General features: G+C 51.9%; 2 protein-coding genes and 3 pseudogenes across 4 annotated transcripts in view; 2 read left to right on the forward strand and 3 right to left on the reverse strand.

Moving 5' to 3' along the window:
• LOC128783602 (feather beta keratin-like) overlaps positions 1-3,783 on the forward strand; it is a 59,165-nt gene extending 55,382 nt beyond the window's left edge. For all 3 annotated transcript variants that reach the window (XM_053934519.1, XM_053934500.1, XM_053934510.1), the window contains one exon: positions 2,966-3,783. In XM_053934519.1, coding sequence (XP_053790494.1) covers positions 2,986-3,336 — 351 coding nt within the window. In that variant the 5' untranslated portion in view covers positions 2,966-2,985 and the 3' untranslated portion in view covers positions 3,337-3,783. The remainder of the gene's footprint in view (positions 1-2,965) is intronic.
• LOC128783564 (feather beta keratin-like) lies at positions 270-1,248 on the reverse strand (annotated as a pseudogene).
• A 2,518-nt stretch (positions 3,784-6,301) lies between the features above and the next one.
• LOC128783652 (feather beta keratin-like) overlaps positions 6,302-15,344 on the reverse strand; it is a 34,072-nt gene continuing 25,029 nt past the window's right edge. Inside the window, exon 2 of the mRNA XM_053934601.1 lies at positions 6,302-6,657. Within this exon, the coding sequence (XP_053790576.1) occupies positions 6,302-6,637 (336 nt within the window). The 5' untranslated portion in view covers positions 6,638-6,657. The remainder of the gene's footprint in view (positions 6,658-15,344) is intronic.
• Positions 10,247-11,362, forward strand: LOC128783525 (feather beta keratin-like; annotated as a pseudogene).
• Positions 14,321-15,014, reverse strand: LOC128783542 (feather keratin B-4-like; annotated as a pseudogene).

Consider the following 15,344-nt stretch of genomic DNA (forward strand, 5'->3'; position numbering starts at 1 on the left):
AATAATTCCTAAAAGAGGTCTTGGGAACACTTTTTCAACAATCCCAACAGCCTCAACAGCATTGGCTTAGTCTCAAAGTGTCTAAGGAGAAGAATGAAGAAGGAGTCTTGTGATGTTATGATGCAGGAAAATTTTATTAAGGTAGAACAGAGAAAACTCAGGAGCAGCCAGTGGAAGGGAGCTGGTCTGAGGTGCAAGGAGGGCGACCATCAGCCAAGGCAGCTTGCTTGCAGATGGTTTGTCCAGAGCACCAAGTCCTTGCTGCCCCACAGTGGGAGCAGCCAGGCAGAGGTGCCCAATGGTCGCTGGCTTGGGAGAAGGGGTTTGCAGCAGAGGGAGCTGGACAGAGCTGAAGGGGCCATGCAGAGCATGGAGTGGAAAAAGAGCAGGAACAGAGATGGGCCATGTTTGCAGACAGTCTGGTCTGGTGCCTTGGCTACTGCCTTGCTTGGTGGCCTGAGAGCAGGAGCTGGAAGTGCTGAGCCCATTTGAGAGCCTTGACCCAGAGATGTTTCCTCAATGCCTGAGATGTGTTCCAGGGTGCGGTTGGTTGGTGTCAGGGGTGGTGCTGAGGGCCCTTAGCAGTTGTAGCCATAGCCCCTTCTGCCATAGCAGCCCAGGCCTCCCAGCCCATAGCCACAGCCATAGCCAAACCCACGGCCATAGCCAAGGCCGTAGCCAAAGCCACCAAATCCACCAGAGATGGGCTGTCCCTGGGCACTGAGCTCACTGCCCAGAGCAGCCGAGGAGGTGGATCCGACGGCGGTGTTCTGGGGGAAGGAGGTCATGATGGGTCCTGGCAGGGTGACCAGCACAGGGGAGGGGTTGATGATGACGCGGGAATCCTGGCATTGCAGGGCACAAGGCTCGTTGCAGCTGTTGGCCAGCGGGGTGGGTCCGCAGGGCTGGCAGAGGGTGTTGCAGGCCATGGCTGTGGTGTGGAGGTTGCCTGGAAGAGAAGGGGGTGAGGCAGGGCAGGGGTGGGGGGCTGGCAGGCGAGGGAATGTGGAGGCTGTTGTTGGGCTGTGAGGAGGCGTGAGGGCTGCAGGGGCTGGGGCTGAGCCTGCAGGCAGAGAAGGGCCAGGGCTGCAGGAGCAGGAGGGTCAGGGTCTTGAGGCTTACCTGGTTGTCAGCAGAAGCAGGACGGAGAAGGTGTCAGGAGAAGTGTGTGAGGGAGAGAGGCTCTGGGCCGGCTTTTATGCAGGTCCTAGAGGGGTGGGACTGCCTTGTCCCATGGCCTTGGGGCATTTTTTAGGCAGCAGCTCTTGCCTTGCTCAGCCTCTTGAGTCAAGAGCAGGGGAGTGTTTTCCTTCCTGTTGTTCTGCAGTGTCATGTCTTCTTCTTTTGTTTGTGTCCATGTGACATTGACGGCGGCTCATAATTCAAGAATTAGAGACCAGCGTGTGTTTTTTTGGTGACATAAATCAAGACACGTAGAAGATTCAAAGCTGAGGAGAACGGGGGAGACATCAGTGAGGTCATGCTATATTGACAACATGTCCCATTTGCATTCTTGCCTCCCATCTCAAGAAACTCCCAGATCTTCAAGCTTCTCCACATTTTGAGGATACCCCAGTATTATCAATGTCATGGTCTCCCTGTACTGCTCTTGGTCAACCATGTCCACGTCCTTGTTCCACTCTGGAGCCCCAACAGTGGTGGGGGACAGGAATGTCAACTCCTCCAGCCTGCTTGTATTTCTTCTCCTAGATTACCTGTCCTGGTAACTGCTGGAGATTTTTATTCCAAAGAGTACATGTCCACCTCATGATCCACTTAAGCTCCAGCAGGACTACAAGGACCTTCCCTTCTAGAATGCTTTGGTTGCCAAGGGAAGGGCAACTGGTGCCATCCTGAACTTCTGTCAGGGCTTTAACACAGTCTCAAGTAACATCTTTATCTCTGAACTGCAGGCACGTGTGTTTCAAAGGTGGTCTAATGAATGGATGAGGAGCAGACAGAGTGTGATGGTCGATGGCTCTCTGTACAGGTGGAGACCAGTGACGAGGCCTCCAGGCCTCTGCCTTGGTCTGATGATTTTGAATACCTTTATCAAGGAGATGAGCAGTGAGACTGAGACCACCCTCAGCATGTTGGCAGGTGCCAGGGAGCAGAGCAGTGCAGTTGACACAAGAACAGTGAGGGATTCCGACCAGGAGGGACACTGGGAATGTTGAGAACACAAGAACCTCGTGTGGTTCAACAACTCCAAGTTCAAGGTCCTGCACCTGGGCTGGGACAGTCCCAGACATGAGCACAGCTATGGAGAAGAACTCCTTGAGAGCAAGACCACAGAGAAGAATTGCCGGTTCTGGTGGACCAAAACAACACAGCAATGTGGATTTTTTTTGCCCAGAAAAAACAACCACATCCTGGTGTAAAAACAGGTGTGGTCAACAGGAATGCCTGGGGGTCATTTGAAGACAGGAGAAAACAGCCAAATTTCTGTCAGCTTTGTTTGCTTCTTCTACATTCCTGAGTCAAAAAAATACCAAACCCTTGACCTGTAATGCTCCCAGTTAAAAGCTTCTGCCAAGGTCAGATGGGTACAGCATCAAGGGAAGGGCATAGAATCACAGAATATCGGGAAGGAAAACACGACCCACACCATGACTCACAAGGCTGGGTCAGCAAAGAGCTGCTGCCTACAAAATGCCCCAAGGCCATGGGACAAGGCTGTCCCACCCTTCCAGGACCAGCATAAAAGCCGGCCCAGAGCCTCTCTCCCTCACACACTTCTCCCGACGCCTTCTCCTTCTCCTGCACTAACAACCAGGTGAGCCTCAAGACCCTGACCCTCCTCCTCCTGCAACCCTGACCTCTCTCTTCCAGCACACTCACCCCTGGCCTCAGCAGCCCTCACACCTCCCCACACCCCCACAACAGCCTCCAGACTCCTTTGCCCTCATCCATGACTGCTCCTCACACCCCCCACCCCTGCCCTGCCTTACCCCATCTCTTCCAGGAACCCTCCACACCACAGCCATGGCCTGCAACACCCTCTGCCGACCCTGCGGACCCACCCCGCTGGCCAACAGCTGCAACGAGCCCTGTGCCCTGCAATGCCAGGATTCCCACGTCATCATCAACCCTTCCCCTGTGCTGGTCACCCTGCCAGGACCCATCATGACCTCCTTCCCCCAGAACACCGCCGTCGGATCCACCTCCTCGGCTGCCGTGGGCAGTGAACTCAACGCCCAGGGACAGCCCATCTCTGGTGGATTTGGTGGCTTTGGCTACGGCCTTGGCTACGGCCTTGGCTATGGCCGTGGATTTGGCTATGGGCTGGGAGGCCTGGGCTGCTATGGCAGAAGGGGCTATGGCTACAACTGCTAAGGGCCCTCAGCACCACCCCTGACACCAGCCAACCACTCCCTGGAACACATCTCAGGCATTGAGGAAACATCTCTGGGTCAAGGCTCTCAAATGGGCTCAGCACTTCCAGCTCCTGCTCTCAGGCCACCAAGCAAGGCAGTAGCCAAGGCACCAGACCAGACTGTCTGCAAACATGGCCCATCTCTGTTCCTGCTCTTTTTCCACTCCATGCTCTGCATGGCCCCTTCAGCTCTGTCCAGCTCCCTCTGCTGCAAACCCCTTCTCCCAAGCCAGCGACCATTGGGCACCTCTGCCTGGCTGCTCCCACTGTGGGGCAGCAAGGCCTTGGTGCTCTGGCCAAACCATCTGCATGCAAGCTGCCTTGGCTGATGGTCGCCCTCCTTGCACCTCAGACCAGCTCCCTTCCACTTTCTGCTCCTGAGTTTTCTCTGTTCTACCTTAATAAAATTTTCCTGCATCATAGCATCACAAGACTCCTTCTTCATTCTTCTCCTTAGACACTTTGAGACTAAGCCAATGCTGTTGAGGCTGTTGGGATTGTTGAAAAAGTGCTCCAAGACCTCTTTTAGGAATTATTTCCTCAATTCCATTACCCACTGGTGCACTTTGCCCTTCCATTGTGCCACAGCAACTTTTCAGTTGCTTGAACACACGCCTGGATACCCCAATGCAGGTCTATCCATGACTCTGACACAAGGCCCTCCTGGCTGGTGTGCTCACTTTGCCTGGGCACCAGCTCCTCCAGACCCCCATCATCTCCCAAGGCCATTTTCAGATCTGCTGGAGGAGTTCCATGTCTTCCCTTATTTTTGTGTGTTCAGAGTGAACACACAAGTCCAGCCTCATCAGAGTGCAGCAGAGGGGCAGAATGTGCACTGTGGGGTGATAACCCCAGGACATGGGGGATTTTTGCTCAGCTCATTCACGTGGCCAGGACACGTCCAATTCTTCATCCACCAACATCCCAAGTCCTTCTCCTCAGGGATGCTGTTAATTAACTCATTACCCATCCAACATCCATTACTGAGATTGATCCAATCCAGGTGCAGGACCTTCCTCTTGGCCCTGTTGACCTTCACGAGCTTCACACCAGCTCATCTCTCCAGCCTGTCCAGAACCCTTTGGATACCATCCCTTCCCTCAGACCATAAACCACAGCACTCACTTGACTGTTACTCACATTCTTTCTTTGGGGACACTCAATTGTTCTCCCCGTGTCCCTGACAGAGATGGGAAGTGATAATGGGTGAACACGAGTCTCTGAGGGTCACCACTCATCCCTGTTCTCCACGCACACATGGAGCCATTGACTCCTTCATAACTCTCTCAGTGAGACCATCCCACCCATTTCCTTCTTAACCAAATGGTCCAACCAACATCCACATCTCTCCAGGTTAGAGACAAGGATGTTTTCTGGCAAAGGAACAACAGTTTTGCACAAGTCCAGGTACATGCTATTGGTCCCTCTTCCCTCATCCAGCAATGCTGGAACCAACACAAACTCATCAAATCTGCTGCCAAGGTCAGATGGACACGGTCTCAAGAGCAGGACATAACAATGCAGAGCTGTGGGGAGAAAAACCCTCCCACCTTATGATTCGCCAGGCTGTGCCATGCAAAAGTTGCTGCCTGAAAAATCACCCTGGGATAACTGGCCGAGGCTGTCCCAAACCTCCAGCCATAGATTGTCCTCAAGGCTGTGCTCCGGATCTTCTAACCAGAATCTTGTCTTCCTTATTCCCAGTAGCCCATAGATCAAGAGTTCTCCCCTGTCACTAGAGAGGAGCCGAGGGGCAGGATCTGCTGCACCTGGATTGGAGCGATCCCAAACATGCAGGATAAAGACTGGGTCATGAGGGGATTGAGAGCAGTCCCAAGGGGGAAGGATTTGGGGTGTTGGTGGATGAAGAATTGGACATGCCCTTACCATGTGCACTTGCAGACCAGAAACCCCCTGTGTCCTGTGCTCATCCCCACAGCGTGGGTGGCAGGTGAGCAGGGGATTCATAGCTTCCTCTCATCTCTGGCACAACTGGAATTGTGTGTTCAACTGTAGGACCCCTACAATAAATAAACCTTGCACGTCTCCCATTTCTAATCACAACAAGGTTTCTTTGGTCCCCTCAACCTCTTGCTGTTCCTGCACTCTTCTTACTTCACTAAATCCATGTCTTTCTTTCACTGTAAAGCGCAGCACATCATCCCAAATCAGATATCCTTATCTCTGAGGAGACAGGAAGTGTCAATCTGCTAGAAACCCTTTTCCAGAAGTTATTTTGCTGCAAGGACGCATGGCCATGATAAGAAAGACATGGACCTGCTTGAGCAGATCACTTAGTGGGCTGAGGAGATGACGAGGGGCTGGAGCAACTGGTGTCCACCCAAAGCAAACACACCACCCAGAGGGACTTGTGCCAGCAGCAGGGAGTGACCTGCATTAGTCTATCCAGCCCTGTGTTCTATTAACAGAAGGGTTTGTGGGACGCACTGGAAGACCAAAGCATGCCTGTAGAACTGGGGAAATAAATCCTAAAAGAGGTCTTGGTACACTTTTTAACCCCAGTGATAACTACAATCCTGGCTTAGTGCTGAGTGAGACTGGAAAAGTCTTGGGAGAAAAAAGAAGGAGGAGTCATCAGAGGCTATGATGCAAGAAAACTTTATTGACGTAGAAGAATGAAAGATCATGAGCATACCAGTAGAAAAGAGCAGGCTGAGGTGCAAGTAGGGTGACCATCAGCCAAACCTCCTTTCCTCGCAGGAGGTTTTTCCAGAGCAGCAAGGACTTCCAGCCCCACAGTGGGAGCAGCCTGCCAGAGCTGGCCAGAGGTGCCCAATGTTCTCTAGCCTGGGAGAAGGGGTTTGCAGCAGAGGGGACTGGACAGAGCCAAAGGGGCCATGCAGAGCAGGGAGTGGGAGAAGAGGAGCCAGATGAGCCATGCTTGCAGGCAGCCTGGGCTGGCCCTTAGCAGTTGTAGCCGCCCCTTCTGCCATAGCAGCCCAGGCCTCCCAGCCCATAGCCATAGCCATAGCCAAATCCACGGCTGTAGCCAAATCCACCAAATCCACCAGAGATGGGCTGTCCCTGCACACTGAGTTCAGTGCCCACGGCAGCCGAGGAGGTGGATCCGACGGCGGTGTTCTGGGGGAAGGAGGTCATGATGGGTCCTGGCAGGGTGACCAGCACAGGGGAAGGGTTGATGATGACGCGGGAATCCTGGCATTGCAGGGCACAGGGCTCGTTGCAGCTGTTGGCCAGCGGGGTGGGTCCGCAGGGTCGGCAGAGGGTGTTGCAGGCCATGGCTGTGGTGTGGAGGGTTCCTGGAAGAGAGGGGGTGAGGCAGGGCTGGGATGTGAGGGTGTGAAGGACAGTGATGCAGGAGGGTGAGGGAATGTGGAGGCTGTTGTGGGGCTGTGGGGAGGCGTGAGGGCTGCTGAGGCTGGAGCTGAGCGTGCTGGAAGAGAGGGGCCAGGAGTACTGGATCAGGAGGGTCAGGGGATTGAGGCTCACCTGGTTGTCTGCAGGAGCAGGAGCAGAAGGAGTCAGAAGCGTGTGAGGGAGAGAGGCTCTGGGCCAGCTTTTATGCTTGTCCTAGAGGGGCGGGACAGCCTTGTTCCTTGGCCTTGGGGCATTTTTTAGGCAGCAACTCTTGCCTGGGCCAGCTTAGGGAGTCATGAGGTGGGGGAGTGTTTTCCTCCATGTAGTTCTGCAACTCTGTGTCATGCTCTTGAAACCATTTCCATCTGATCTTGGCAGCAACTTCATTGCATTTGTATTTGGGCAGATTTAATTGTTAGATGTGAGTCAGGGAGGGCTGAATAAACAACCAGAGCCCAGCAGAAATTCAATGTCATCAGTGCTGTCATTTTGTGGCACACATCCTGTGGTTTGAGGGTACCAGGACTCTTCTGTTCCACTGGATGTCCATCAGTGATTGTGTTGCACCCAGGAATGCTGAGGGAGCTGCTTATGTCCTGGGGAGGTGAGTCTGCAAGAGGTTGGAAAGTTCCCAGTTCCTCGGAACTGGGTTCCTGGTTCCATCCATCTTCGTGATGGATGAAGGAGACCCCATGCAATTGTTTCTTGTGTAGGATCAAGAGAGAGGATCTAGAAATTAAAGCCTCCTTAGGTTGAACTTGGTCCAATGCTGTGGTCCATTTGGATTTCTCAACTTTACCTGGAAACCTACTCTGTCATTTAAAGTGTATTTCTTTACCTCTTTAAGAAATCAAATAAACAACTAACCAGTGATGCTTGATCACGTTTTGCCCAGGCTGGTCTCTGACGTGAATTAGCATATTCTGCATTCAAGCCATATGGTTCATAACTTATATCCTGTCAGATGTAATATTTTGTCCCTGTTAGGAAAAAACACTAATTGCTCCTTGATGGTCATTGTGATCCCATTTCCTCCTCTGTCATGGTGCCGGCGTGTTTTTGTGGAATTCTGTGATTCTGTGTCCTTCTCCAAAGGTTGTGTCCATCTGACCTTTGTGGCAGTTTTTAATTTTGAGGAGTAGAGGTCAAAGGATTGGCCGCATTATTGGTTTGTGTCAGGCACGAAAAAGACAACAACAAAGCCTACAAGAATTGGGGTGTTATGAGTGAGGTCATGCTATGGAATACTTGCAGCATCTCCTTTGTCCATTCTTCCCTTCTTGCAAAAATAAACCTAACACATTTCCCATTTCCAATCACAACAAGGATTCTTCAGTCCCCTCAACCTCTTGCAGTTCCTGCACTCTTCTTTCTTCACTAAGTGCATGTCTTTCTTCTACTGTAAAGCCCAGCACATCACCCCAAATCAGATATCCTTATCTCTGAGGAGACAGGAAGTGTCAATCTGCTAGAAACCCTTTTCCTGAAGCTCTTTTGCTGCAAGGATGCATGGCCTTCTCTTGAACCTTTTGGTCTCTGTTGTTGTCCCTATTCTGGTCCCTATTTTGTCACCTGTTGGTGACAGTAATGACATTCTCATGTCTCCAATTAACCCCCAGCTATTTCTGCTGGCCACACTTCTTTCTATGCAGCCCAGGAAATGGCTGGTGGCCTGGGCTGAAAATTCATGTTGCTGTTTCCTTTTAAGATTTTGGTCCACCAGAATCCTCAGGTCATTCTCTGTAGAACTGCTCTTAAGGATTCCCTCTCCATAGCTGTGCTCATGTCTGGGACTGTCCCAAGCCCAGGTGCAGGACCTTGAACTTGGAGTTGTTGAACCACATGAGGTTCTTATGTTCTCAACATTCCCAGTGTCCCTCCTGGTGGGATCCCTCACTGTTCTTGTGTCAACTGCACTGCTCTGCTCCCTGGCACCTGCCAACATGCTGAGGGTGGTCTCAGTCTCACTGCTCATCTCCTTGATAAAGGTATTCAAAATCATCAGACCAAGGCAGAGGCCTGGAGGCCTCATCACTGTTCTCCACCTGTACAGAGAGCCTCGACCATCACACTCTGTCTGCTCCTCATCCATTCATTAGACCACCTTTGAAACACACGTGCCTGCAGTTCAGAGATAAAGATGTTACTTGAGACTGTGTTAAAGCCCTGACAGAGGTTCAGGATGGCACCAGTTGCCCTTCCCTTGGCAACCAAAGCATTCTAGAAGGGAAGGACCTCCTGTTCCTGCTAGAGAATAAAAGGATCTTGCGGTCACCATGTACCCTTTAAAAAACTCCAGCAGTTACCAGGACAGGATTAGGAACAGAAATAAAGCAGATTGAGGGAGTTGAACATCCTGTTCCCCACCACAGGTGAGGCCACATGGACACGAACGTGGTACACCAAGAGCAGTGCAGGGAGGCACTGATGGGAGTGGCGTATCCTCAAGATGAGGAGAAGCTGAGAGAGCTGGGAGTTCTTCCAGGCAGGAGGCAAGAATGCAAATGGGAGATGGTGTCAATATGCCATGGGATGACCTCAGTGACGGCACCCCAATCCTTGTAAGCTTTGCTTGAATCTTCTACATGTCCTGACAGCCATTGGCCATGTGCACGTCCTGGCATGCATCATCCACAACACCACCTTGGCCTCTAATTCTCGCCACTAAAAAGTATCACCAAGGTCAGGTGGAGATGGCCTCAGGAGCAAAACATGAAATTGCACAATTCCACAAAGGAACAACCAAACCATGGCAAAGAAGGAAAGAGGAGCTTGCTGGCTGTCCATTACTAATTATTTGGTTTTGCTCATAGAAACAAAACATTAAGACTTATGATTATAAGTTATGACACCCTGTGGCTTGAATGCGGAATAAGTGAATTGATGTCACATATAAGTTTGGGAAAAAAGGGATCAAGCCTGGTTTGTTGTTATTTACCAGATTTCGTAATGAGGCCAAGGAATACACTTTAATTGACAGAGTACATGGTTGAATACATTTCGGAAATCCAAATGTACCATAACAATGGAACACGTTCAGCCTAATCAGCCTCCGTTTTCCAGATTGTCCCTCTTGCTCGCATACAAGACACAAGAGAATAAGCTCTATTTCAGAAATCAGGAGCAGCTCCCAGGCACCAGAACCTTTCCAACATATTTCTCAGTGACCTCCCCAGGACATCAGAAGCTCCCTCAACATTCCTGGGTGCAACAAAATGACTGATGGACATCCAGTGGCACAGAAGAGGAGCCCAGTCTTCACAGGGCAGCCACAAACCACAGAACACGAAGGCCAAAAAATGACGGCACTGATGACATCGCATTTCTGCTGCACTCTGACTGCTTATTCAGCTCTCCCTGACACACATCTAAGAATCAAATCCGCCCAAATACCATCTCTACAAGCTGCCGCCAAGGTCAGATGGACACAGCCTCAAGAGCTGGATATGACACTGCAGAGCTGTGGGAAGGAAAACACTCCCCAACTCATGACTCACCAGGCTGGGACAGGCAAGAGCTGCTGTCTGCAAAATGCCCCAAGGCCATGAGACAAGGCTGTTCCACCCCTCCATGACCAGCATAAAAGCCGGCCCAGAGCCTCTGTCGCTCACACACTTCTCCTGACGCCTTCTCCATCCTGCTCCTGCAGACAACCAGGTAAGCCTCAATCCCCTGACCCTCCTGCTCCAGCACTCCTGGCCCCTCCTTGCCAGCACACTCAGCCCCAGCCTCAGCAGCCCTCACGCCTCCCCACAGCCCCACAACAGCCTCCACATTCCCTCACCCTCCTGCATCACTGCCCCTCACAGCCCACACCCCTGCCCTACCTCATCCCTTCTCTTCCAGGGACTCCCCACACCACAGCCATGGCCTGCAACACCCTCTGCCGACCCTGCGGACCCACCCCGCTGGCCAACAGCTGCAACGAGCCCTGTGCCCTGCAATGCCAGGATTCCCGCGTCGTTATCCAGCCTTCCCCTGTGCTGGTCACCCTGCCAGGACCCATCATGACCTCCTTCCCCCAGAACACCGCCGTCGGATCCACCTCCTCGGCTGCCGTGGGCACTGAGCTCAGTGTGCAGGGACAGCCCATCTCTGGTGGATTTGGTGGCTTTGGCTATGGCCGTGGATTTGGCTATGGCTGTGGCTACGGGCTGGGAGGCCTGGGCTGCTATGGCAGAAGGGGCGGCTACAACTGCTAAGGACCCTCAGCACCTCTCCTGATGGCCACTCCCTGGAACACATCTCAGGCATTGAGGACACCTCTCTGTGTCGAGGCTCTCAAACTGGCTCATCCCTTCCAGCTCCTGCTCTCAGGGCACCAAGCAGGGCAGTAGCCACATGGCCAGCCTGAGCTGCATGCAAAACACGCCTATCTTCCTCCTCCTCTTCCTCCATTCCCTGCTCTGCATCACCTCTTTGTGTATGTGTGGTCTCCTCTGCTGCAAACCCCTTCTCCCAAGCCAGAGACCATGAGACACCTCTGCTGGGCTGCTCCGTCAGTAAGGCAGAAAGCCTGGCACAACCTCCTGCATTCAAAGCTGCATTCAAAGCAGCTCGGCTGATGGTCGCCCTACTTGCATCTCAGACCATCTCCCTTCCACTGGCTGCTCCTGAGTTTTCACTGTCCTACCTCAATAAAATTTTCCTGCATCATAGCTTCAGATGAGTCCTTCTTTGTTTTTCTCCCAAGATGCTTCCAATCCCTGCTCAGTACTGTTCCAGGCTTGTAGAGACCACTGGGGTGGGTTAAAAAGTGCTCCAAGACCTCTTTTATATGTTACTTCCCCAGTTCTACCACCCACTGGCACACTTTGCTCTTCTAGTGCATTCCATCAAACCTTCAGCTACTGAATCACAAGCCTGCATACACTAATGCAGATCTCTTCCTGCCTCTGACACAAGCCCCTCATCATCCAGGCTGTGTGATCCCTTTGGCTGGACACCCGTTGCTCCTGACCCTCATCATCTTCCAGGCCCTTCTACATATCTGCTCAAGCAGGTCCATGTCTTCCTTTGTGGGTATTCTCAGCTCAGTCAGAGAGAAAGAGAAAGGTTTTCTAACCAGGCAAGAGCCTGGGAAACAGTTGGGAAAGAATATAAATAATTCTCTAATCTATCTTGTTATTCACATTGTTTATAGATATGTTCTGCTACTGTACATCATTCACTGCACACCAATGGTGTGACACGTTTTTACTCTAAGACCAATTAAATTAGTCTTCTCGATGTTCTCCATATATGGAGTGGTACATTTGAAATAAGAAGAGAGCTCATTTTCTTTGCCTTCTGATCTAGAATTCTGTGTTCCCGTCCTGCTCGACAACAACATTCCTTGTCTTTGTGGGCTCAGAGTTCAACACAGAACTCTGATCTTAGTACAGGAGAGCAGAGGCCAAGATTCCCCCACTCTCCTGTGCTGTGGGGGATGAGCCCAGGACACAGGGGGAATTTCTGGTCAGTGAGTGCATATGGGTGGGGCACATCCAATTCTTCATCCAACACCCCAAGCGCTCCTCCTTGGGCCTGCTCTCAATCCTCTCCTCACTCAGCCTGTATCGTGCATGTTTGGGATTGCTCCATTCCAGGTGAGGGAGATTCTGCCCCTCTGCTCTTCTCTGCTCACACTAGAGAACTATGTTTGTCTCTGGCTTACTGGGAACAAGGAAGACAAGACTCTGCTGGATAATATCCAGAGTATGACCTTGAGGATGATCTGGGGCTGAAGGTTTGAGACAGCCATTGGCCATGTCATGGGGCATTTTTTCAGGCATCATCTCTGGCAATTCATAAGGTGGGAAGTGTTTTGCTTCCCTCAGCTCTCCTGTATCATGTCCAGCTATTGGGGATGTGTCTGTCTGACCTTGGTGGCACCTTTTAATGAGCTGGTATTGGTTCCAGCCTTGTTGGATGAGGGGAGAGGGAACAATATCATGTACCTGGACTTGTGCATAGCATTTGTTCCTGTACCAGAAGACATCTGTGTATTCACTCTGGAAAGATGTGGACTTGTGGTTGGACCATGTGGTTGATAAGGCATGGATGGGATGGTCTAACTCAAAGAGGACAGTCTAAGTCAAGCCGTTGTGGCTCCATGTGTGTGGAGAAAAGCAATTACAAATAGGCAGAAGCTCCTATTTGTCACTGTTGAGCAGGACGGGAACAGAATGACTCCAAGTTAGAAGGTAAAGGGAATGAACTCTGATTTATTTCAAATGCACTGCTCTATATATAGAGAACATCGTGCAGACTAATTTCATTGGTCTTAGAGTAAAAACATCTCACACCATTGGTGTGCAGTGAATGACGCACAGTGGCAGAACATATTTATAAACAATGTGAACAACAAGATAGATTAGAGAATTATTTACATTCTTTCCCAACTGCTTCTTAGGTTCTTGCCTGGTTAGAAATACCTTTCTCTTTTTCTCTGACTGAGCTGAGAATATCCACACCTATTGGGACCAGTATTATTTCCTGTCTTTGTCAGGGACATGGCGGTGGGATTGAGTGGGATGTTCAGCAAAATCAGAGACCAGAATAAGCTGAGTAGTGGGGTTAGTTGTCTGGAAGGAAGGAAGGAAGGAAGGAAGGGATGGCATTCAGAGGGGCTGGAAGAGGTTGGGGCAGTGGGATATTGTCAGTTTCATGAAGCTGAACATGGCCAAATGCAAGTGGTATGGAGCAGTGCCAAACATGACTGTAGACTAGACAATGCAGGGGTTGAGAGCAGCCCAGAGGAGAAGGACCTGAGATGTTGGTGGATGAAAAATTGAACATGCCCTGGCCATGAACACTCACACACGAGAAACTCCCCATGTCCTGGCCTCCTCCCCACAGTGGGAGCAGCAATGAGAGGGGAATTCTGTCCCTCTGCTCTGCTCCTCAGAGACTGGCAATGCGTGTTTGGAAGACATGGACGTGCTCAAGCAGAGCTGTAGATGACCCTGGAAGATGATGAGGGTCTGGAGCAATTGGTGTCCAGCCAAAGTGAAATCAAGACCCGTACAGAGTCTATCAGAGGCAGGGATAGACCAGCATTAGTGTATCCAGGCCTGGGATCAAGCAAGCTAACAGTTTGTAGGATGCAATGGAAAAGCGAAGTGTGCCAGTGTGCGCCCGTGAAGGAAGAGGACACTTCACAATGTGCAATGCAAAAGAATTTTATTGAGGCATAAAGAACAGTGAAAGTCGTGAGCATTAAGTGGAAGAGGCCAGGCTGAGGTACAGGGAGAGCAACTAACAACCAAGGCCCCTTTGCTTGCAGATGGTTTGGCCAGAGCACCAAGGCCTTGCTGCCCCACAGTGGGAGCAGCCAGGCAGAGGTGCCCAATGGTCGCTGGCTTGGGACAAGGGGTTTGCAGCCGAGGGAGCTGGACAGAGCTGAAGGGGCAATGCAGAGCATGGAGTGGGAGGAGAGCAGGAACAGAGATGGGCCATGCTTGCAGGCAGTCTGGGCTGGCCCCTTGGCTACTGCCTTGCTTGGTACCCTCCGAGCAGGAGCTGGAAAAGCTGAGCCAGTTTGAGAGCCTTGGCCCTGAGAGGCGTCCTCAATGCCTGAAATGTGTTCCAGGGAGTGGTTGGCTGGTGTCAGGGGTGGTGCTGAGGGCCCTTAGCAGTTGTAGCCATAGCCCCTTCTGCCATAGCAGCCCAGGCCTCCCAGCCCATAGCCACAGCCATAGCCAAACCCACGGCTGTAGCCAAGGCCGTAGCCAAAGCCACCAAATCCACCAGAGATGGGCTGTCCCTGCACACTGAGCTCAGTGCCCACGGCAGCCGAGGAGGTGGATCCGACGGCAGTGTTCTGGGGGAAGGAGGTCATGATGGGTCCTGGCAGGGTGACCAGCACGGGAGAAGGCTGGATAACGACGCGGGAATCCTGGCATTGCAGGGCACAGGGCTCGTTGCAGCTGTTGGCCAGTGGGGTGGGTCCGCAGGGTCGGCAGAGTGTGTTGCAGGCCATGGCTGTGGGGTGGAGGGTGCCTGGAAGAGAGGGGGGTCAGTCAGGGCAGGGGTGTGGGGGTGCAAGGGGCAGTGATGCAGGAGAGTGAGGGAGCATGGAGGCTGTTGTGGGGCTGTGGGGAGGTGTGAGGGCTGCTGAGGCTGGGGCTGAGCGTGCTGGCAGAGAAGGGCCAGGAGTGCTGGAGCAGAAGGGTCAGGGGATTGAGACTCACCTGGCTGCTGGCAGGAGCAGGAGGACAAGGAGTCAGGAGATGTGTGTGAGGGAGAGAGGCTCTGGGCCGGCTTTTATGCTTGTCCTGGAGGGGTGGGACAGCCTTGTCCCATGGCCTTGGGGCATTTTTTAGGCAGCAACTCTTGCCTGTCCCAGCTTGGTGTGTCATGAGGTGGGGAGTGTTTTCCTCTATGCAATTCTGCAATTGCATGTCCTGACCCTGAGGCCGTGTCCATCTGACCTTGGTGGCAGCTTTTAATTGCAAGAATTAGTGACCACTTTCTTGTTGCTGTTGCCTTTCAGGACATGTCGAAAATTCAAATAACCCTGAGGACAACTGATGTGTCATCGATGAGGACATTCCGTGCCATAATTACATCATGTCCCATTTGCCTTCTTTCCTCCTGCTTGAAAGAGCCCTCAGCTCTGTCAACTTCTTGTTTTAAGGGTACTCTA

Source organism: Vidua chalybeata, chromosome 1, assembly GCF_026979565.1.
Source record: "Vidua chalybeata isolate OUT-0048 chromosome 1, bVidCha1 merged haplotype, whole genome shotgun sequence".
Taxonomy (NCBI): domain Eukaryota; kingdom Metazoa; phylum Chordata; class Aves; order Passeriformes; family Viduidae; genus Vidua; species Vidua chalybeata.